This window comes from Atractosteus spatula, chromosome 9 (assembly GCF_055471065.1).
Source record: "Atractosteus spatula isolate fAtrSpa1 chromosome 9, fAtrSpa1.hap1, whole genome shotgun sequence".
NCBI lineage: Eukaryota > Metazoa > Chordata > Actinopteri > Semionotiformes > Lepisosteidae > Atractosteus > Atractosteus spatula.
In genome coordinates, this window is record NC_142714.1 from 50,247,967 (window position 1) to 50,272,183 (window position 24,217).

At 47.4% G+C, this 24,217-nt stretch overlaps 1 protein-coding gene across 1 annotated transcript in view; it reads right to left on the bottom strand.

Moving 5' to 3' along the window:
• Nucleotides 1-23,627, bottom strand: part of gpc3 (glypican 3) — a 113,434-nt gene extending 89,807 nt beyond the window's left edge. The window contains exons 1-2 of the mRNA XM_088925087.1: nucleotides 23,465-23,627; nucleotides 14,985-15,146 (exon numbers count right to left, since the gene is read on the bottom strand). Coding sequence (XP_088781213.1) covers nucleotides 14,985-15,146; nucleotides 23,465-23,627 — 325 coding nt within the window. The remainder of the gene's footprint in view (nucleotides 1-14,984; nucleotides 15,147-23,464) is intronic.
• Between the last annotated feature and the right edge of the window lie 590 nt (nucleotides 23,628-24,217).

Here is a 24,217-nt window from a genome sequence, read left to right on the forward strand (position 1 = left end):
AATGAACACGGTATAAAGGGCAAAGGGAAATCGAATGGAGCTATTTGACATCATCAGGCATCGCTCAGAGATGACAAGGGATGGCACAGAGCTCCCTAAGGCAACATGATTTTCCAAGCTTTTCATCGGCGAGCTTCCACTGTCACACACGTGTTTTTTTTCCCAGAGTTCGCCAGGCAGACGTCTGGGGAAGGGGGAGGAAGTGTCCTGGCGGAGGTGTGGGTACAGCTTGGCGCTGCACACGTGCGTGGCAGAAGAGCACATGTCTCTGGGTGCGTAGCCCAGAATCTAATGAGATACCTTAAAGGGTGGAGATGAGAAATAAAATGACTTGTCGGTTAAAAAATAAGCAGTTTTGTAATTTCACTTAGAATTTCTGTGGAGATGAAAGTACTGGATCAAAAATTGTGCCCCGAAGCCAAGAGCTCTGAGAGTCTCCCTGGTGCGATATCTCTCCAAAGGTACTCTGTCTCCTTCTAGAAGTGTGTCTTTAAAACCTTTTTATACTGCAAGTTACAGTATATATAAGCCTCCTGCTGCACATGGGACAGGGGGCTGAAGTGCACAAGCAGACGAGAGCGATCGCTGCGCGGGCGCACCCTCGGACTAAAAGCAAACCCACAGGGCTCTCCCGTTTGAAAGTTATTTCATAGTCTGGTTCACCTGCTCCCAAGAGCTTCCTACTGCCAACCAAACATTTCCCTCCACATCACCATCGCTGGTGAGAGCAGCGTGTCTCCTCTCTCCTCTGCAGCCCAGGACAGACAGACCCCCTGGTGTCCCATCCAGACACGCTCTTGAACCACATCCTTCCACAGACGAGGTAAAGAACAGCCTTCATTTAAAAGAAAAGCCCACCTCCACTTTTGAAGGTCAGTTCGAAGACAGATAATTCTAAGCAATGGCACAGATTTGTGCAAAGTAATTGTACTCCAAACTATCCATGTTCACTAGATAGTGCACCTTGAGCAACTTCTAATTAATGTAAAACTGTAATTTAGGGCTCCCAATGTACAATTTCATACAGGTTCTCAAATAAAAACAGCATGTGCCTCCTATTTATGTATCAAACACAGTCAAACTATCCTCATTTCTGTGGATTTAGTTGGGTTCCCAGAGACACGAAAGAAATGCTGTGCTGTCACCTCTAATACTGTCTATGTAATCCTATTTTAAAGTAGATAAACACAGTCATGTCTATTTTTTAAAAAATATCATATATGAAATGCGATTGTGACTTTGATTGCACTGAACTAAATTCCTTTTTTAGCTTAGCTTTTGTGCATGAAGAGGAATGCGTTTTGAGGCACACACTGATGCTCTCATTTTGCCCAGAATCAGCATCCCAGCCTCCTAGTCCTTTGATATGGTGAACAAGCAATTCTCACTGGGCCACTCTGTTGCGTAAGTCCTTTAATAATACAGTGAGTATAAAAAATTCATACCCCCCAGTTTAAATATACCAGCAGCACAGGGCCACTGGGGCGCTGGACATGGATTGTCAACACAGACAGACGCGCTGTCATGGGGCCGAGGGCAGACAAGATAAGCAGAGATCAGACAGGTGCGCAAGGACACGCACAGAGTACTTGTGTCGCCATGCATAGAGCAAAGGGGTAGTGGAACCGAGGGTGTGGTGGGAAGAGTGGTGTTTAACACCAATTAATGTTTCATGTGATTAAAATAAAGCACTTAGAAGCTCTCAGAGGGACTCACTGGAGCCCCAGACACACTGAGCAGCAGCCGGGACGGTCAGAGGCAGTGCACGGACAAAGCACAGCTCTCTGGCTCCACCAAATTGTCTCCACTTTACCCCAAAAATACACTAGTCAGCTCATCACCTCACAGCCCTTTAAAATGCCACTAGCTCTCAATGGAATTGCAATTAAGTAAAACGTATTGGTCACATTCTGAGTAAAGGATGTTTCTTCATCATCATTACCAACCGTAATTATTTGAAATATTGTAGTCATTAGTCTTACTCACTACACAACACAGCTGTGTTGTGATGAAGAGTACTGTAGGATAAGTCATTCAACAACTGGAGAAAAACACACATCACAATTAGTTAATTATGGGTCTCGATGCCACTCACAACACTTTACAGGTAACAGGGACTCCCCTCCACCACCACTAGTGTGCAGCCCCACCTGGATGATGTGACGGCAGCCACAGTGCACCAGTACCCTCACCACACACCAGCTCTCAGTGGGGGAGAGAACAGAGTGATGAAGCCAGTTCAGAGATGAAGATTATTAGGAGGCCATGATTGGTAAAGACTCAGTGGCTGTGATGCATGGTGAAAAACAGCTCGAGACTTGATTCGTACTCAGCAGAGTTTCAGAGTCTTTGACAGGGAAGCACGATCCCACAAAGGCCAAGCCAGAGGGAGTCAGAGGGATGAAAACTACACCCGGACAATGTGGAACAATTGCCAAGATGTGTGAGGCTGACACCCGAGTGTCTTGTTTCAGTGCGAGAAGCTGAAGTAGGTTCAGTCTGATCTCTCCTGCACTGCGTTGTCTGAAGCAGGAACACAGTGTAGCTGTTGTTCAATGCTCCTGTAGTGACACAGGGACTTTGCTTGTCAAGAGGGAAAAACTACACCATGTGTTGTGCAAGAGCAAACAGAACACTTAGCCTACTGTTTACAAACAGAAGATCAACAAACATGGGGCTATTGTGTAGCACTTGCCAGTTGCACTCAAATGCACTCAGAATGAAACAAGTAATATTTCTGCTGTCATGTACCCCCGTATTTAATTTACAGCATTTCTTCTTGAATGTCTTTAAACAGAGCAGTATGACAAAACACCTTTGAAAAAATTCAGTAATATCTACCCATCTGTTGTCAAAAAAGCCCCTTATTTTTGCCAAGGGCCTGTCCCACAAACCCAGGGAACAAGACAGGACAACACCCTGGACGGGACACCAGCCCATCACAAGTTACACACACATACAGTCTAGAGATCTCAATTAGCCTAGCAAGCATGACTGTGGATGGTGCCATAACGAACAATTGTAATTTTTACTTATTCACAGCTACCTGTTTGATTTCCACACATTGCAGGGTAAAAAGACTTGATACGTTGCAAAAGGATCGTTGTGCCTCACATGTTAAATGTAATGTGCAAATAGCAATGTTTCCACCTTGTAACTTAAAGTAGGTAGAGCTCCTCGCTCTGGATATCCAAATCAGCTGTCCAGTAAGGAGACTGGGGACACTGTCCTACAAAATGTGCTGTCCTTCAGATAACAGATTAAACCAATGTCCTGACTCCTTAGTCATTAGAAATCCCAAATGGCAGTGTTGGTGAGACTGCTGGTGTTAAATCTGGTAGCCTGGCTTCATTCCATTATTGGCTTGCACAGTCTGGCCACAGTAAAGTTTCCCCTTAATTCAACCGGTGAGATAATTTCTCATTCCTCTGCATGACCTGCTGTGCACTGGGGACACTGGGACACTACACCTGACCCAGGTGGTGGAAGTGAGATGAAGTGAGTCCCCCTTCTAGGGCTAAATGAATGCATGGATTTTTTATTTCTCTATAATACAATATTGCATCTGCTAAGAAAAGCAGATGGTTGCTTGCATGAATATATAATGAGCTGGTAGAGATGTGACATAAATGGGACTCCAGCCATGGTACAGGTTAACAGTCAATACAAACACCTGCAGCTCAAGGCGGCTGCCAAATCATTTTTAATGCACTGTGCTGCGTGAAGGCTGTTTTCCTTGGAAGGCACTAGATAAAAAGTTGGAGGGGGGAAGGTGAAGGTCGTGCTAAGCTTCCTGACAGATCCCAGGGCTGATGACTAAGGCACGGAGTGACTCCAGCATTTAAAAGACACTCAGCGCAGTGACCTCAGCCCCCGGGTTTATGTGAAAAGCTATACGTTACTGTCAGCTTTTAGTCTCCTTCAGTTTTCCTTCGCCCCGACCTCTGGAGTTTTATTTACTCATTGATTTCTGCATTAGATAACTTCACAAGGGCGACGGTCCTTTACTCCAGAATCCAGTGAGTGCTGCTGTGTTTCCGTCCACTCCCTTCACCTATTATAGACGTGAACTTCAAAGCACAGCACATAGCAAAACGCCCCTGGATCGGCGTGCTGCTCTCTGGCCCAGGCATTCATGTTCCCATGCTGTCTGTAACAAGGAGACAGCTCCTGGAGTCACAGATCTCAGATCTCCCCCCTCCCCCCAGAAAGACAACAACAAAATCAAACCAGTGTTTTTTTTTTCTTCCTGAGCACCCCCCCAGCACTTTGCAGCCAGGAGCCCCAGCTGTGCCAAAGCTCTGGTAGGGCTCAGCTTGAAACCAGCCCTGGACACAGCTGCTGCTTCCCAGCATGGTGGGGAGAGAGGAGAGCAGTCTTGTTTGCAAACGTCAGGCTCCAGACAGGACGCCAGGAAGACATTCTGCAGGAGAGCTTTCATTACTGCACTGTCATTTTCTTTTTCTTTTTTTCTGGCCAGCGATTCCGACCTTTTCCTCATTTCACTCGCTCCCGCCTCTGTCATCCTTCTCTGCTGCCCTCGCTCTCGTTTTTTTCTCCTCGAGCTGCAAGTGAAAAGCGGTGCCCCTGTTGTGCTCAGAGCAAACAAAATGAAAGGTTCTGACAGAGATTGACCCCAGACAGATGCAGGGCTGAGGTGCCACCAAACTGAAACATTTTAATGGCTCAGCTCCAGAGACTCCCTGGATGAGCCCATGAGAAGGGGAGATGTACTGTAATGCCCCCAATGTAAGTTTACAACTGTGAAAGAGCCTGCCGATATTCCCTTTTTTATTTCTTTCATGCTGACCACATGCTCCTTCTGCTTACACTCTGCCCTTTACCGTGATGTTCGCACGCTTCTGTGACAAAACTGCAACAGCAGTCAGTTAAAGAGGAGGGCACAGTCCATGTGCAACTCTTCCATCATCTGCTACCCTTTCACATCCGAGCAGAAACGTCAGGCCTGTTGCGGGAGGGCCAATGCATTCAGAGGCGTGCCTTCGGAGGCACGTGCTCCTGCTGTCCACTGCGAGCACCCCAGCTCTGCTGTTGCCACCTGGCCCCAGCGAGACCTGCTTTCTACTGCTCAACAGATCGTGCCGAAACCCCTTTGGGTATTTTCACGAGTTGATGGGCTAGACCTCGTTACTGACTAATGAAAGTCCCTCGCTGTCCATTCACTGTTAATGGGGTATTCTCTTGTGCCCAGAGACAGCTGAGGAATGCAATGGGGACTTCTCCCAGAGGCCTGGGTAGCAAAAGGAATAAAAACATAAAAATGAACAGGCACAGGCTTATTCATAGACTGTAACCTTACCTACGCAATACATAGTAAAAGATAAATGTAAATCTGTGCCTCCGTATTCTCAAAGGGCTGTTTTATAAGTCAAAGGAAGCTCCTTTAAGCATCCTGAAAAAACACATTCTTCAAAAGCATGACCTGAATTTTGGATTACTATGAAATATATATATATATATGTGCATTGGATCTTAGCCATTCACTGAAGAGTAATTCATTCAAATGAAGGAGCCACTTACTTTCTAAAAGGCAGAGTCCTTTGATAAAAGTTCTTGCTCTTGACCTGGGACACGTATATGAAAAGCAGAGCACTGAGAAGGGCTTCAGGGGGACGGAGGCACACGTAACGCGTGGGGAATTCTCCTCTCACACCCTACCGCACACTGACCTCCCAGACGACCCCACTGTACTGCCCCGCTGTGGGGAGCACAGGGTACCCTCCCTCAAGATCCCCTGCTCTCGCTGCCATAAAATATACATGAAGTAAACGATGCACTCAGCAGCAGAGAGGACATTCTTACCAAATTATCTACCAACTGCAAGATAGCAGTTTCATCACTCCGACGCTATGTCAGCAGTTTATCCGGACTCATTAAAATACTTTGCATCCCACTCAGGAACGCTGAGGCAACAGAGCGCACTAGTGTGTCCATGTGTGTCGATATCCATGAGTATGTGCACCTATCAGTGTGCATTTAACACCAGGTGCGTACGGTACATTTCGTGAGCACTCGGGAATCTGCGGCGCTGTTGTGGGGCAGATGTGCGCGGCATTACCAGTGACGAGCGGTCACACCGTACAGACAAACTATATCGGGGCCACTGCAATGAGACCACCAGGTAAAGAACGACATGTAAAACCAGTAATAAAATAAATGCAAACTAATTTCTCGATGAGGCACTGGTGCACCTTTCCTACAAAGTGGTTCCATGGAGTGTGGTTTGAACTTTACTGGAGCTCTTATTTATCTAGTTTCCTGACGTCTAATCAGAATATCCTCCAACAAATCTATGACATTTATATGCACTATACGAATATAGAATACGATTGGATATCCCACACACGTCCCACGCAAAGACAGGCAGTAAGTAACATCTGGTTACAGAGGGTAGGGGTCAATCAATACATGGGTCACAAGCTGATCCCTTACAGTCTTCCAAGCCTAACAAATTCAAGACAGAGACTAATTAGGCATCCACGCTCTCCTGTTTTACACGCTACAGTTGCAAATCTCAGGTCTTCCTCGCTCAGTGTGTGAAGGAGACTAGGCACAGCAGGAAGAGTCAGCTTCATTATTGCAGGTGGAGCTGAAAGCGTAGCAGTGGTGTTCAGACCCTGACCCCCACAACCTCCAAGCCTGCAGCAGCCCATTAAGCAGGGCCCTAATTCCCTCTGCTGTGCTCTGTGACACTGCAGCTAGGCATGAAAACCCCAGCTTAGGGCCAGTAAACTAACCAAGGGCAAGGGATATACAGTATACTGTATCTTCACCATCACTTTTTCTAAGAAGTCTTCTGTTTGTCTGCTGTGTATTTTCAAAAAGGGTTGCTTTTTCTTGCTTAAGTGATCTTTGATGTGTATATATATATATTATATTTTTTCTTCTTCTCCCCTAATTTTGAATACCAATCCTTTGTAAAAAAATAAGAAAGCTTTGAGTTGCTCAGTCACACAGACCTCTAATCTTCCAGATTCTAAATAAATAATAACTAAAAATACAAAAAATAAAAGTCATCATAATGCAAAAAGGCACTATAACTTACCATTATCATCCAACCAAATCATTTTTTAAGTCTCAAAATCTCACAATAATAAGTCTCACAGTAAAAGTGCTTTTACTGCGAGGAAGATGCATGACAGATTTAGAAATACACATTAGGCTGACATGCTAATTTGCTGCATTAATAGCAGAGGAAATTTCAGTTTAGGGAGAGGGTGACAGGGCGGATAAACAGCAGACTAATGTACCACTTACACACACTTAGTAATAGAAACCAGTCTTCTCAGGTCCCATTGTACTGGTGAGGCAACTGACACCTTAGACTGTTAGAATGTGAACGTGTCAGAATTGGAAGGTGAGGATCACAGTGTTCGAGCGCAACACTGTCACGGACCTCGCTAATCAGACACAAACCCAGGCTACTTCCAACAAACGCCGGTGCACAACCTAATTACCCAACCACGTCCCCCGTCCTGCACCACGCCTCCCGACAACCCACTACTTAAGGGTTCCTCACCTGCACTCCCAGCTTAGTATTGAGTTAAACCTCACCGAGCTCCCTTCTCACACCATCAACGCTTGAGAAACCCATCGTCTCGGGAAACCCCGACTCCTTGACCCACACTTCCTCTCGACCACGATTATCGGCTCAGCAAACCCGGCTTCTGCTCTGCTTTATTTTTTCTCCCTTCCACCTGTGGCTAGTACCGCAAGGGGTCCTGTTTTCTTTGTCGTGACCAACTGCACCTGACAAACGCAGTTACCAGCACAGGAGCAGGAGAGGAGTGCAGGGTGAGGCTTCAGGCTCAGGTCTGTGCTCTGTGGAGAGGAGCTCTTGCAATGCTAGAAAGCAACACCCCCATTAGCCGTCTGCCGAGCCTCGGAGCTGGCTCGGGCTTTTGGCTCATACTGCACTTCTGCTAAAGAAAACGAGGGTCTGCAGCTCTCCTGTCCATATCAAGACGGGTCGAAGCCCCACTCAGGATTTTCTCGTTATTTCGACCCTGTGAATTTGTCTATGGCACATCTGGATGGCCAATTTAACGGAATCCTTGTCAAATTAAGAACCTGAGCAGAAATGTAATTTAATTTGCACAGTCCAGCTGGTCTCCAGTGCACCTTTGCACTCCTTCATATCTCATCATTCGGAAGAACCGTAGAGGCACATTTAAACATGGAGTGTCTGCGGCTACTTTCACTCTCACTTAAAAACATCCATTTCCCCGCAACATTAAACATCCTTTTGAGGAAAAATCCCAATTTACTTTATCTTTAGAGTACTAATCTACTGTTCCTCCTCTCCATGATACAGGAAACCTAAGTATTATTCTGACCTTATTTAAAAAAAAAACCTCTAGCACTCCCCTCTTCTGAAAAAAAAAATCCTTACGTTGAAATGGAAATTTTTATCTATACAAGATGGGCTTTGACTAAAATTGTTAAGACTCTTCCACAAGAATTAAGTGATTAAACGTGGCCTCAGGCAGCTATTAAAAACTTTAGCACAATCCAGCCCCGGCTTTTATTGAAGTATGTGCTGTTATTACGTAGTCTACAGAAAATAAAATTACTGCAGAGAAAATGAGGAAAAGAAGAAAAATTACACTGGATAAACGAATCCTTCACTGGCTGTCCACCAGAATCCCCTAAAGCACTTAGGATCGAGCGAGTCTCTAACAAGCTGGAGAGATGGACCGAGGGGAAGAATGGCTATATGTGTGCCAAACGCTACAAGCCTACAGCTTAACTGACCATTACTGCTCAGCCAGGTTTGGAGTGGACTTAAATTGCAAGAGCTTAGGAACAAAATGATTACTGTAGGTACTGGCTCCTCTGCCCATCACTACTGTGTCATGTAACTAAATTATCCCAGGGCTCAAATATCAATACCTCAGCTGGCTTGGCAGTGAAAACAGTCTGCCCACTCCAGTCACTTCCAGTCCTTTCGCGCCTGACAGTAAACCACAGTGACATCTGATGCCGAAGAGTTTCTGGATCGTACTTCCCTTGTGTTGCAAACTCGCTACGCAGCGCAAACCGCAAAACCAAGAAGAGGGTCGAAAATAAGATCTCGAATAAGGGCGCCCGCTAAGGGAATGAATGAAGAGTCCTACAAACCTGGTCCAAAGAAATGATCTTCTGTCTCAGAAACTGTAATTAATATCCAGGACGCTACACTATGAGATCAGTGATCCCACGATCTCTGATCAGCCCACGGGACAGGGACACACCCACTCACTTTGACACTGCCCCTTTGCTTTCACACACAACCTCTCCCTCCATGGCCCACACGCGCTGTCATTCAGGCACTGCCTCTCTATGCACAGCTCGTGCCTGAGGGGGGAGGCAGAACAACCTGGCCGACCCTGGACCCCCAGAGATTTCCTTACGGAGTTTGTGGTTTTTTCTCTTCTTTGCAGGTGATGGTTACACTGTTACATCTGTGACACACCTACCTACTCTACATCCGCTTGTACACATTTTCTTTTGACTTATTGTACTGTCTGTACAAACCCTGTCTGTATATTCTGCGTAAATGACTGCGAAAGTGCTCTGTGACGCAACAACTTGTTGTGACGAGTGCAACACAATAATATAACTGAACTGAATTAATAGGGTCATCTTTCTAGAAGAGCAGGAGCCTGATCATCACTGACGTATTGCCATAACTTTTTTACACCATTGCCGTAAATATTTCCAACTCAAATAAACTCAGAGGACATCGAAGTTTCAAAATTTTTCACTCATTTGTAAGATAATCCCTTCCTCTCACAGAAATTGAAACCGAGGTGACCAAAGTTGGGAGCTTGCACCACGCTAGTAGGTAAGTAGAGAAATTATGTGGGAAAACACTTTTCTCCCCAGGTATTCCTTGGAGATTTGGAGCCACAGAAATGTTCTTGTTATCCATTCAGAGAGAAAAATCTGTGCCTTTGTTTTCAAAGTCAGCTTCCTCCCCACGAGATCAAAATGTACCATTTTAACTTCAAAACGACCGGGTTGCATGATGCAATGGAAGATTAACACAGCGATAACCAGGGGACAGGGGACAGAGAACACCCCTTTCCCATCTGACCAGCTGTGCACAGCACACTTCCTCTGGAAGAGCACTACGACTCTCTCTGACTACACCGCGAGGAGGCCTTTGATTCCTGGTGCTTCGCAAAGGAACAGGCTGATTTGACTCAAGGACATCTGGCCCCAGCAGCACCTCCCAGCAGTGCTGATTCACCTGGGGAATGCCCGCTTACAGCTGGCCGAGGTTATAACCCGGGCTCGTTCCAGTGAAGCTTGGGCTGTTATGGGCAACCTGTGTTCCTAATGAGTACCTCATTATGGCTGAGCCACCTGTGAGCCATGGGTAGGTCGTTCTTCACTGTTTTCAACTCTGAAGCAGTTGGTTATGGTTCACAAAAGAACATACAGTAACTACTATTAAGGGAGTATTTCCAGCTGTGTTACCTTATCCTGCACTGGGGTTAAAGCATGGCAAATTTAGCAAACCATGAGGGTCAAGCTTGACGATGATGCCGATGCTGGTAATTACAGTGTAACTATGCAGCAAGCATGACAGGCGAAGGACTATTTAAAGCAAATTCTGCATCTATCAGCTCTATAAAAGGTATAAAAAATAATCACCTGAGGAATGTGCACTTCTACAGCAGGGGCACCAAGATCTCCCTCTTCTGCCTTGCCTACAGTGTGAATCCAGCTTAATGCACTGGGCAGCGAGATGATAAGGCCGCTCTCTGTTTAAAATGCTGGCCGAAGAGAAGCAGCAGCCAGCTGAGCAATGGATGGCCTCATATATAACTGGAAGGGGCTCAGGAGAGCAATCCTAAGACATAAGTCTTTCCTGCCAAACACTGTTACAAGCATTTAAAACTCCTCAGGCCCCAGAGCTGTCGGTTTGATATTTCCGACACTGTTTCAGGAGAGGCTCCTGGGCACAGTTTGCAGTTAAAATGAGCAACTAGCCCCAAATCAACTGGGCACTTGGAGAACGGGCAGGTCACACAAGTCACCTCAGTACCGAAACAACCACGCTAACTCAGCAGAACCACATTGCTGGACTATTTTCTTATTGTCGACCTGCTGTCAAGGATCCCACAGCTTCTTGCAAAGAACATATTAGGAGGATGCATGTAGGCCAGCCACCAAATGTTGAACCCTACCATGGGTAGCCACCACATGAGAGCAATAAAATTAAGGAATACTGCAACTACAAAATATTCAAGATACTGTTGTTTTGTCTGTAGCCATATGCTTACAGGCAATGGTGCCTAGTGATAATTAAGCAACATCTTCCATTTAGCAAACTGATTGTTGAACTTGTGAGCCCTGTTTGTGTTGTGACTCCAAGATCATGTATAACTAACCAGCTCTGCCTCTCCAGCACGATCATCTTGCAGCGAGTCTAACAACTAAACAACCTGTTTTGTAACAGCTGTTCTATCCTCTACCATCCTTCAGTCTTCAGCGTGGTGCACCCAATATTATTGGGTGTCACTGAAAGTAAACACCCAGAGTCTGACTGTCTGAGTCGCAAGGCGTAAATGTCTCTTTCCACAGCCTACTAAGAGTGATTTTTCTGTTCTTTTGAAAAGAAGAGAAGATTATGGCTGTGATTTTCCCCCAGTAAATGCAAACAGATGCATTTATCTGTATAAAGAAAGGAAGTGTAATATCCGAGTGAGATCCTATCATGTCGAGATGAGTCATCCCCTGTTCAAAGACATCTGTGTAATGGATTGGCAGGAGCGGTGCAGGTTATTCGGCTTTTTGTTGTGGGCAGTTTAAATTTAAAGAGACAAAAGAAACCAGGAAAAGCCAAAAGAACGGAATTACAACACCATGGACCACGCACCCCCAGAATGAAAACTGCAGAGGAGTGATACCCCTAAGGGAATGCTGAGGGAACAGGCACACACAACGTCTGCACATCATCCAGGAACAGTTTTGTTCTCTTCCGACTTACAGCCCTGCAGCAATCCTGTCTCATTGCTCCGAGCCCAGAACTAGAGGCAACGCTGCAAACCTGCAACAGGGTGCTCAACGAGCTGTCCGGTTTAATTACGTTCTTTCCAACTGTAACTATCCAATACATTTAAGTGCACTTCAAGAGAAAGGAAGGAACTAATTTTTATTTCTTCCTTCGTCTTTTTGTGTTTTTTTTTTAAATAATGGACGCTCACATAACATCTCTCCCGAGCCTCGTTTCTCTGCTTCCAGTAGGAGCACTGGCAGGAATTAAAGCTGTCAATCATTCTGACAGACACCCGGCAAAGTCTGACAGCAAAACCGATGAGTTTTTTGTCAACGTTTGACTGAATGACTGACTGGCCATATCATGAAACACCTCTTTCTTTAATAATTATTTACCTGCTGTCCTGCAGAACAAACATAACCTGAGCAGAGACGAGGAGAGGTTTATTTCTTTATTTTGCTTAAATGCTGTTACTGTATGGGTGGCCAGCAGTTATTGCTCAGTTCACAAAGCTTGACGGTGAGCTCCTATATCATGCAACATCAACTGCTGAGAAGGCTTCTTAAAATTAAACAAACTTTATAAAAACAGTTTCAGTTTTCCCTGCTCTTATTGTTGCCTCAGACGTCTCCTCTCCCAGTTTCGCTGATCTGTTTTTGTGGTGAACATGTAGTTTCTAACATTTTCTTCCCTTCTGCCTGAGTTTTGAAAAAACTAATTCTCCTTCCATATTCTTTCTTCTCCTTAGTTAGTTTTACAATGGCTTTCTCTGTTTTCAAACAAATCTATCTCCCGCCCACCTCAGTTAGTTCAAGGGATCAGAGGAAAGATATTATTCTCTGTAGTTAAACACCCCCACAACACCTTGACCTTTCATACCCTCCTCTCGTGCAATTTAACAGAAGGCTGAAATCGGAATGAAACACTCATAAAAGCTCAAGGTAAACACCACCACTGGCAGAAAAACCTTTTCTCTTCCCCACTTTGTTACAGTCAGCTCCGATTCTTTTCCCAGGAAAGTCCGCCATTAAATTTTCATTTATGTACAATGCAAAAAAAAAAATGGCTAGCAAACACTCCATTTTCCCCATCGCTAAGCAGAATCCTCCAAGGTAAACCTCACAGCCCTTGGAGACACCCTGCTGCTGCTCTCAAAGGAATATTTTTATGTAGCATAATGCCATTTTAAAAATGCATTTGCAGTTTAAAAAGGGGGAAAGGAGCTAATATTTACTGAATAGATGACATGTGGTGTTGTGTTTCAGGTCTTGGTGCTACAGCCTTGTTACTGCGAGTAGCACTGCGAGTGAGATACCAGTTAAAGGCTCCTGCAGGGCTCCCTTCTCATACCTCATGCATTACTCATTCTGTCGCTCCCAGCACAGCCACGGAGTTTTATGGTTATTTAACCAGGTTAATTTCCAAGCCAAAACCTGGTGGATATTTAACGTCGGGGTGCTGACATCGCGGGGTCCCTGGGGCGATGAGGGCTGTACAAGACAAGAGTGAACATGAACAGGGGGGCTCTGAGCAGGGTACGGGGGCCAGCCCGCAGGGGCAGCGGCAGAAGGAGAGGAGACAAGAGGGGGGTGCAGCTATTGGGAACTGATGGTCAACACAAGGCATACTTTCAGATAGCTGCTGGAGGGAGAAAAAAAACCAAGGATTTTATAGCTACTCCGTGAGCTTGTTGTGAGTTTTTTCAGGTCTAATCCTAAAGCAATTAGCATCGAACCATTTCTAACAAGGCCCAACAAGCAAGAGCTAACCTCATTACTGAAAAGCACTAAAGCTATTGCAAGCTTTGCTTCTGTTTTATGGATTTTTATTTAGAACGGACAGGGCTGGTTTTATAAGCCAGCACATTTACTCATTTATTCATCTTTCTGCCTCTTGCAGCTCTGCAGTTATTAGTGTCCCTCTGCCCACCCCCTCAGAATTAACCCTTTGTCCTCCCCCCCCCAAATCCCTTTAATTTTGTGTTTCATGGAAATCAGGCAGGAGGAAACGAACACACACGGAGAACATGAAGAACATAGCAAACCCCCACGTCAGTTCAGCTCTCAGCAAAGGATAATAATAACCATGGCACCAGAAAAACCTGACGGTTCCAAGGAATGCGACCACTCTCTGCTTCGCAGGGATTTAATTAGCATCCTAATTAATACTTTTAAAACCCTGCTGGTTTTTCTTTTTTTAAAGAGAGGCTCCTCCGGCTCTTCCTGTGCGAAACAATGCTGCACCTGGTCACAGCAGACCTCCGAAAGCAGCTACAACCCACACAGCCCAGCTCTACCGTCTCTCACCCACTGCTGGGATTTCTCCACTTCCAGTCCAGCACTACAGCTCTTCCCAGTTCGAGGAACTGGTGAAATGAACAGAGCGTGCTAAACTAATGCGGGAAAAAGCAATGCAGGTGGGACCGGGCTGGCAGAGTAAGGGTATAGCAGGACCGTCGTGCCACAGAGCTCTGGAGTCCTGGAGAGCCGCAGTCCGGCAGGGCTTAGAGGTCGTGAACCCCGACCCCTGCGGTCAGTCAGCTGAGGCAGGTAAGGCAGGATCGGCCCCGCGCAGTGCTGGAGAGCTGCAAGCTGTGGGTGCTTCCACGTCGGATGACACCTGCACTGCGCCAATCACCTGTTCCGGGACCGCTGGCTCAAGGGCGACCCCTTCACCGAATGTTGGACTGGAGCTCTCCAGGACCAGGGCGGGCCATGGCCGGTATAGGATATCGACAAGCAGCGTTTGTGCTTTTCCCCAGATTGTGCCGTACGTTTCCGAGGGCACAGCACAAGCGGAGGTCCTAGGATTTACACGAGGCCGCCTCCCTGCATCTCCGATATATTCCGTCACGTTTAATCACGCGGGCAAGAGCCCCAGGGTGGAGACCTGAAGGAGGCCGCGGACGGAGACACGGTCACCCATCTGGCTACGTGACGTGCCAAGCCAGCAACCGCTGCCCGTATCCTCCTACCTTGGAAGAGGGCGGCGTTCTGGATGATGAGGAATTTGAGATCCGTGCTGGAGGCCTGCAAGTGGAACTCCATGTTTTGTTTGGCTGCCGCCTGGTAGCGTTCCTCCATCTTCCGGGAGCAACAGGTAGGGCCCTTGGGAAGACACACCTGCAGGTCCACACCTGGCCAGCAGGGGGAGGGAGAGAGAGCGGCAGTGAGCTGCGGTTTAAATGATTTTTAACTCAACTTTACCATTTCCGTTACAAACCCTGCCTTAATTATAAACCCATTACCATTTCCCTAATAAAAGCTGCATAAACTAATATGGATATTATCTCGGTTATTGCCCAATTATGTTCTATTTCATGAATACATTCTGTGGTTTATCATAAACCAAGAGAAGAATGTTCTAAATAGTTATTTAACATTCTTATTTAAAATAATAAACTGCTTTTGAGGTTCGTTTACTTTCTCCCCTGGCTCCTCGGTGGATGTGGAAAGAATATAGAAAAAAATAATAATAAATAAATGCAGGGGGGAAAAAATAAATTTCACATGTACTGTACGATTTCTCCAAAAGGCAAATACCCGGTAACGAGCAAACATCACTCAAGCTGCTAGCTACCTGAAGGTCATTTATCAAGAGAAATAATTGGATTTCCTGGGCTCCTTTGTGGCAGAAAACACAACCTATTAAAAGTGACAAGGATGTTGCCATTTAATACATCAGCCAAAACCGTCTGGCAGGACTTATTTGATAGTGCCTTGGCTCAGGCCGGAGGAAGTCCGCGTTTAAACTAACTCTAAGCCTATTTTCATTAAGCATATCAAACAGCCTGGTCTCCACACAAGGAGCAACTGCAGAGAAAGTAAAGTGCATTCATTTAAACAAAAAGACACAGGCAGCCTTGCCCACGATCAAAATGCTTCCCTTCAAAATGCCACAGCACTCGTGTGTCTGTCAGGGAGCTCGGCTAGGGGTACTGCAGGATTCTGCATCAGCAGGCTGCTTTCTAAGAGCGGGACAGAGCTCAGACACACTGGAGAAACCGCAGGGGGTAACTAGGCCAGCAGTGCCAGATATAATACGCACAGAGGCGTCCCTCGTTGACTTAGATGCTGTTTTGTAAACTATCTGAATGCAATGAGGTTGAGCTGTCTAGAATTATACAGAGCACATCTCATGACAGAGCAACTGCATCCAACTCACTCTCCCGAAAGACAAAATGCACCATTGTCTTAAAACATAATTAAGAAAAAAGAGGGTAATTGGTAAGTGGTAATTTTTTTTTACGTTTTGTTTTTAATGACAATGTGAATATAAGTGAATAAACAAACGCAAAAGCTCTTTTCTTTGAGCCTAAGGGGGCATTCATGAAAAGCTTTGAACGCTGCCGTTTGAGGTAAATTAATCCAATGGAAAGTGACAAACACATAATTATTCTTAATGTTTTTTAAATGAATATCTCTGTCGCAAGCTGTGGTAGAAAATTGCCCTCTATGAAGCATCATGAAGATTTAATGGACGGCGCTACCGTAGAACCAAACAGAATGAGCCCGAGCCAGGAATAAATTTAATCATTCACTCCAAATTAAGGAATTACACCCAATAAAACACACAGTAACTGAAGGGTTGTCACCACAGTTAAAAGCTTCTGGGACTTAAATGTTGCAAAGTGCATGATGTGCAAATATAATGGCGGGCTTGAGGAAGAGCTCTATTAAAACGACTTTAATAACAAGGAAAAAATAATTGCCTTCATACACTTAAGCACAATGACACGTCTTTTAAATAACTATAATGAATATCAAGGATCTGCTCAAATCAGGGCACACTTTAGCCAGACTGCTTTGGAAAACGGGCGGCCTGGGATCGGAGCCAGCTGTGGGAATCGTGCAGGGGTGGGAAGGATTCGGAGGAAATGACAGGAAAGAACGCCCGTGTGGCAACAGGGTCAGAAAGCACACACAGAAGACCACCGCTCCTGTCGATCACGGGATGGAACAAAGACATACTATCCAACCACTGGCCTGGAGGCACTTCCTGTCAGGGTGGGGGTGGGAGTGGGAGGGGGGAGGTCTACGAGGCGGAGCGGTGGCTCTGTGGCTATGGATCTGCACCTGTGGCTGGAAGGTTGCTGGTTCATATCCCGCAGCCGGCAGAGGAATCCTACTCTGTTGGGCCCCTGAGCAAGGCCCTTAACCCCAGCTGCTCCAGGGGTGCTGTATAAATGGCTGACCCTGTGCTCTGACCCCAAGCTTCTCTCCCTGTCTGTGTGTCTCATGGAGAGCAAGTTGGGGTATGTGAAAAGACAAATTCCTCATGCAAGAAATTGTATATGGCCAATAAAGTGATATTAGCTTATCTATCCCAGCACAATTTCTCTGACCCTCCCACCCTTTTCTAAATTCAACACCTGGGCTGCCGGGGGAAGGGGGGGCATTTTCCACATACTCTGTGTCTGTTTGAGTGATTAACATGGCCAGCAGAAGCAGAACTGACACCGGACCTGATTGATGGCAGAGTACACAAGCAGCTAGGAATTCCCAGGACAGTCCCGCATGAGAAGCATCCACGAGAGGACTGTCCTGGGATTCGGGGGGGGGGGGGGGTATTAGCAGCCCCCACGAAAAGCTGTTGCAAAGTGGCAGTGTGAGTGCAAGGCCCCCAGACATTCCCCCCGGGCGGTTGAAGCTATGGTCAGTTTACACCCTGATGTGCACGGAGCCAGATACTATAAAACACGATTTAATATCAAGGCAGAGTGGTCCAGAAGTGCTCAGAACTCCCCAACAGCACAGGAGAGTTTCCATAGAGCACTGAAACCTTTCCAAAGGTTCAATCTAGAAATAGAACACTAAACATTTTAAAATCACGGAATTGACATCAATTGTGAAAAAGATTACTGTTTGCAATCTTACCTACTGTGTGTTTTTAAGATCAATGAAGTCTCCAAACTCTCAATAGATTTTTTTTTTCCTCCGATGGTAGCGTAGAAAATCTGAACAGTAACGCAGGCAGAGAGAGCGCTAAATAAAATACTTTTTGAAAAATCGATTTGCAAACCCCTCATACAGCTCTGGTTCTCTGCCCACGTTTATGCACACACGCTCGTTTAGAGTTGATAGAGACGAGCGCCGTTCCCAGGTGTCAGACCGCAGCTTTGATTCCAATACTGCTCGCACGCCACCCATTGCATTTGAATAGACAGCTTAATAAGTGAAATCAATACCTGAGAGAATGCATGAAAGAGATAACATCAAGCTAATTTCAGGTGATGGCGCAAAATATTAAGTCAGTGCGAGCTTGACAGACAGAGAAAACCGAAATGTAGAATATTAAATAACTGGCTCCAGTAAATCTGACAATTTCATCCATCTGTTTACCAGTCAGCTATGATAAATGCCTCTCATTTAATTTTTTTTAATTTAAACAATGAATTCACTTGGGAAGTAAAACCAAAATGAATAAGCAGATCATATTTTTTTTTTAAATAACCCGCATTTTTCTTCCATTCTGATGTTTTCATCTACAGACGGTGTGTCTGCAAGGGGCTGCACTGTCAGGACCACACTGGGCTCCCCTGCTTGCGTTCTCCTGTCTCCCCCCAGTGCACAGCGCCCCCTCCTGGATCAAGACTCGCAGGGCTAGGCTGAGTCGATGCAGAACATCGCACTCAACGGGACGGCAAGCCTCTGTCCCCTGTCCTCTTCGCGGAGGAAAGGGTGCGAGTCGTCCAAGTCACGTTCCAAAGCAGACAAGCCTCCCTGGAGAGAGAAGGGCTTGGACAGGCTCGGGGAACAGCCGCTGCGTCGGCAGCCTTGCTTCCTGGAGATCTGTCTGAGGAGAAGGGTGTGTTCGATGCGCTAGCTGGGAAAAGAATGCTGGCCCTCAGTCACCTGCAACGCCTCGGAAACAGAGTGCCGTGTAGAAGAGGAAAGAGGGGGAAACTCAGCTCGTTTTATTCTCTTGTCCCTCTTAAAGGTGCAGAACCGTAGCACAGTGCACAGACAAGGGGCAAAGAGAAAGAGAAGGAAAAGGAAACGTCTGAGGGATTCGTGCAGAAGAAGGAAACGGCTCTCCCCGGGCAGGTGTTGACTTGGCAGGTCCTGCGTTTCCCAGCCTCAGCGGCTTGCCCCTGGCCGTCAGACTCCCGCCCTCACTGGCCCTGTCTTTCCCTGTTCCCATCTCTCCCTCTCCGGGGCCTCGGCACGGCAGCGCACGGAGGCGCCAGGAGCCGGCCTGACGAGAGGGCGGGAGGTCGAACCAGCCAGCCTGAGTTAGAGAGCAAGACGGGCCTGTTGATGCCAATGAGCAAGAAACAGCATGTGGTTTTATCGGGACATTTGTACATCGGTGGCCGATGAGGTAATCGATGGGCTGCTCGATTCATTATCAAAGACTCGTCTTGTTGTCTTTGGGGAGAAAACAAAAACTCAATGCCCTCTGGCAATTACTGCAGAGGTCCTCAGAAGTGAATCTTCAAGCTTTAGCCAAGGCTGAGTAAATGTCTGGTGCTCAGGTGACTCAGTAAGCCCCTCTTTCTGACAGACTCTCATCCAAAACCAGGTCTTCCACATTGCTAAACATAAAACCAAAGACTCCTGCACAGCTCCTTCCACCCTGTCAAACAGAAATTGATACATACTGCACAATACTAAATAAAGCTTGCATAAGGGAATTGGAGGGGTCAACTGTATCACTCTTCCGCAAGCCGATTGGATAAACCGTTGCTAAGCCGTCCTGTGAAATACATTAAATGTTTATCATTGGCTGTCTTGGGATTATCTTTTAGCTTTAGATCCTTGATGCAATCTTGGCAAAATTCTATAGTTCTCTTCAGTCCTCCAGGGTACATCCAAGGGGAAACGATTCTGGCTGAGCATGCAGTTGGGTGAATAAATAAATATACTTAAACAGGCTAATGCAAATTCACATACTGTATGGAAGAATTCTAACAGACAAGGTTTTAACCTTAGGACAGTTAAGTGAGCTGGATATTCACACATGTAGATTGGGCGCTGTTAATTAATTATTTTAAAAGCAAATGCACAGTTAAGCTAATGAAAAGAGATGAAAAGCCTAAAACCCATATGGAAAACTACAGGGTTGTATGAGTCAAAGTGTATGTATCCCAAGATCACACCAAACTACAAACACCACACATGTCTGTAATAAAAAAATATAGTCAGAGCACAAGACACACACATTTATAATCACAACACTGCCGAGGTCACAGCCCAGAAAGAGAAGAATTTTCTATTTTCAAACTCACCCAGCTTTGGCGAAACACTTTTCCAGCCATCACGCCAGGCTCTCTAGGGATGCACAGTGTGAACAAAAACAGGCATGTCTCCAGGGCCCAGGGCCCAGGGTGGGAGAGCCACTCTCGTGTCAATCCGGGCTGCACTTCCTACAGGCCCTTGTGCCGAACGGGAGCCCTCGTTCTAGCTCAGATGAGCCCATCCAGTCGATCACATGGAGAAGACGACTGAAACTCATCGGCTGTGCTCTTACGGAGGCATTTTTTCACTCCAGTCACACTGCCAGGGCTGCCACTACCGGAAATTATTTTTGGGATGTTTGGCCAAAACTAATTTGCATCGGGAACAGTCGAGATAACAGGGCCCAGGCTCGTCAGCTGCCAGAACTGCTCGTCTGCTTTGTTTGCTGTAAATCAGAGGTCAGAGCGTGCTGGATCACGACCCGGGCTCAGTCCATGACCCTGTACTAATTAAACTCTGGGCCGTATACAGGTAGCAGCTCTGTACTAACAGAGGAATGTGTGCTGGGCTTTAGTGCATTTTTTTTAGATTCCGGGAACAACACTTCAAGTACGTTTCACACCTTCCCGTACAAATTTAATACTAAGACGCTTGCAAAGACCCTGAGCTCTGCTGCCCGGGGATGCTTCAGGAGGAACCTGGAGGGGGATGCCGGAAAGACTTGGCTGCATTTTGAGCTATGAGGGATCCCAGAATGTCTTCTTCTCTCGTGTCTGCACATTCCAGTGCTCCAGCCCTACTCACAGACCTGCACAGCTCTGTTCCCTGCCTTCGGAAATTCGATGCATTTCCCTCCCTTGCTCCTGCTTTGCCAGGGCGTTTTCGTTTTCAGATGCACGAGGGGTGCTAATTGTTTCAGACTTCACCTGCTGTGCGGGATGTCTAAACGTCGACGGCTCTGAGGGCCACCACAACCCCAGAGCCCCGCTTCCTCTCAGATTCCCCGATCACGGGCACCAGAGAAAGCTTCCTGTGTTTTTCTCCTCTTCAGCGCGCGAATCCTGCTATTCCTCTTCTCCATAAAAAACTCCCCTCAGAGATTCCCTAGTGCCATGAGCAACGTCATTATTATTCACTGGTGCTTCCTCAGGCAGTCTCTGCGCCTCCGGCACCGAGCCCACGGTCCCCTACACTCTGCGAGCTCTGACCGCGGCCCCTCTCCGGCGACTCATTCCCGAAAAATTGTCCCGACAGCTCCCTCCCCTCCTTTCCAAGATGAAACGCTGCTTTTCTGTAGCTTTTTTTTTTTTTAAAACTTGGCTTTACATCTGTCCACAGCTCGCACAAGAGCAACTCAAAACACCCCCTAGCCAACATCTCTACTCCAGGGCCACTACAGAGGCAGACTCCAGACAGCGTCACCGACGAGCCCGGTGATCTGAAAGAGAGACACCTACACAACTGTGTAGCTGAGGGAGCTGAGGGGATGAGGACAGGCAGACAGGCGGACGAGGAGAAATGCGGAACTGTGCTCCCAAGGGCCAAGACCAGGCAACTGAACAAGAACGCGTGACAGCAGTTTATTCACAACATAAGGCGAACAGGAGAAAGGACACAAACGAGAGGAGGCCATTCTACCCACTCACTTGGCCTTTAGGAGTTCATTGATTTCCGTTGTTTATTGAAAGAGGCAACGCCGCTGGGTGCCGTGTTTCACACTCCTGCCACCCCCTCCATGCAGAACGGAGCACATTACTCCACTTCCGTGTAAAACGAACATTTCCAACAACTTGTATATAATCGGCAAGAGTGCGCCAGATGACGTAATGTCTTACAATACCGAGCCCAACAGGCAAAAACCGGAATCACCAACCGAGTTTCCGAACCGAGTGCCGTTTGTAAGGTGCAGATTTTAGCAGGGTTATCTGCTCTCCCACTTCGAACTAAAGAGCTGATTTTCAAGCACATCGCCCTCGGATACAAAAATCAAAGAAACAAAATACTGTTTAACTAAGACTGGTGCGATTTCGTGTTTAACGATAAACCTAATAAAAACGAGCAAGATTTTTTGGCCGGGAGAAAAAAAAAACATGTCATAAGACGCTATCATTTTAATCAGAAACACGGGAAACGAGTATATTGGAAAAGCAGGACACTTTTCTGCATGTGAAGCGAGAGAATACAACTACGTTTCAAAACATCAGGGCGCTTTTTAAAAGTCTGTAAGTGAATTGCGCAGACTGGAGGGCTCCTGTGTTTCTGAAGAAACAGATCTCAGATCTCAGCTGTCCGGGAACTCCTGACTGTCTCTGTGCTGCTTCATTCCTCCGGAGCGAAGCGCGTTTCCCAGCGCAGCAGAAAACTCGGAAAGGATCCACACACTGCAAGAAAACCTGTTTTTTTTCTATAGATTCGTCTGTTTTATCTTCGTTGCAAAATGTATTGATGATGTTAAACTGAAAACACACACGCATGTCGTCGTTGTGCACTTGGTGCTGCCGGTGACCGCTCGTTCACCTGCTTTTTAAATGCACGGTCAGGATCGTGTCATTAACAAAACAACCCGGTGTCCATCGCCAGATACAGGATCACGGTTTCAACGACAACAACAACAAAACACCACGTCGATCAAAGCCTTTTCTATAGATACTACTGGACACATATGCGCGTGTTAAGCGCAGTGCTGTTCCACTCACTAGTTTTTTTTTAATCAGAGGAAACGCAATACCTGTAAAGACTGAACCGTCCAGTTTAAGATTCGCGTGAAACTAGAGAAAAGGCTCGGCTCTCCGCAGAGAACAGCGGGCTGAATCGCACTTTAATTTCCCGCTCTCCCTGGCATTTCTGCAGCGACTCCAGGGAGAACCTGCTACTACCCGGCAAGACCGAAAGCAAAACTTGTTCCGCACATCTCCAGCGCGACGCGCTCGGACCCCGTCCGGGACCTAGCGAAGATACCGCCCCTCGCCTGCCCCGCTTATCCAACGCTTTGAACGGCTTCTCAGTGATTTTAAGGCAGTGAGTGTTAAGTGTAGTTTCTCGCCTTCGTCTCCCGTTTGCTCGGCTTCGGGAGAGCACCGAAAACGTGGAGGGGTTACCACCAAACACAGATAATAACATCACCATCACAATACACTTCCACGCCGAACAACATTAACAGCCGCACGCAAAACGGGTCCGTTTATAGCGTCTGAAAACTTTCTGGACTATCTCCGGTGCCCACTCGCGTCCCGCCCGCGCAGAACCCGCTCCCCGGAGAGGCGGCGGGGGTTACCTGACACCGGGCTCTCCGGCGCCCACTTCACCCCCGGGTGGAGCAGCTGAAAGGACGAGCGCACCTCGTGGCAGCTGGGCACCTGCCCGCCGGGCTGCACGAGCCCCAGGAGCAGCACCGCCCGCAGCGCGAGCGCACCGGGCGCGGGGCCCCCCGCCATCATCGCGCGGCTGGCCAACGCGTGACCCCCTGGGCGTCGGCGTCCTCCTGCGCGAGCCGGCGGGTGCGCGGGGCGGGGTGCGCTCGGCGCCTTGATTCTCGGCGGCTGGCGGCAGTCGCCTAGCTCGACGCGTTCAGGGAAAACATCTTCAGACGACACTCATGATTTCAGCTGCGTCGACGCCGCCAGCGGGGTGAGGCGTTCTTGGGCGCTCCAGCAACGCCGTCTTCAAAACTTTCTTCGTGGATGTCACGGGCAAGCCCCGTCCCACCCCGCCCTTGCCTTCCACTCCGGACTTAGAAGTGCGTCGTCACGAATTTGCCCGGGCCACCGCCAACGGTCCCTTCCCCCCCGCCCGATCCGGCACTTCTCGGCCAAGAGCGAAACTGCGGGGAGACAACAGCTTCGCCTCCTGGGTGCCCCGCGCTGCTGCTGCTTCTGCTGCTCGCGCCGGCGCTGCCCGCTGCTGACTGCTGCCTGGCTGCGCGAGATGGATTAGTTTTAAATCGGAGGGCAGACCGCCCGCGCGCCACCCACACACAGGGAGCGCGCCTGGACCTCGCGGCTCTCACCGCCGCCGTCTTCCAGCGCGC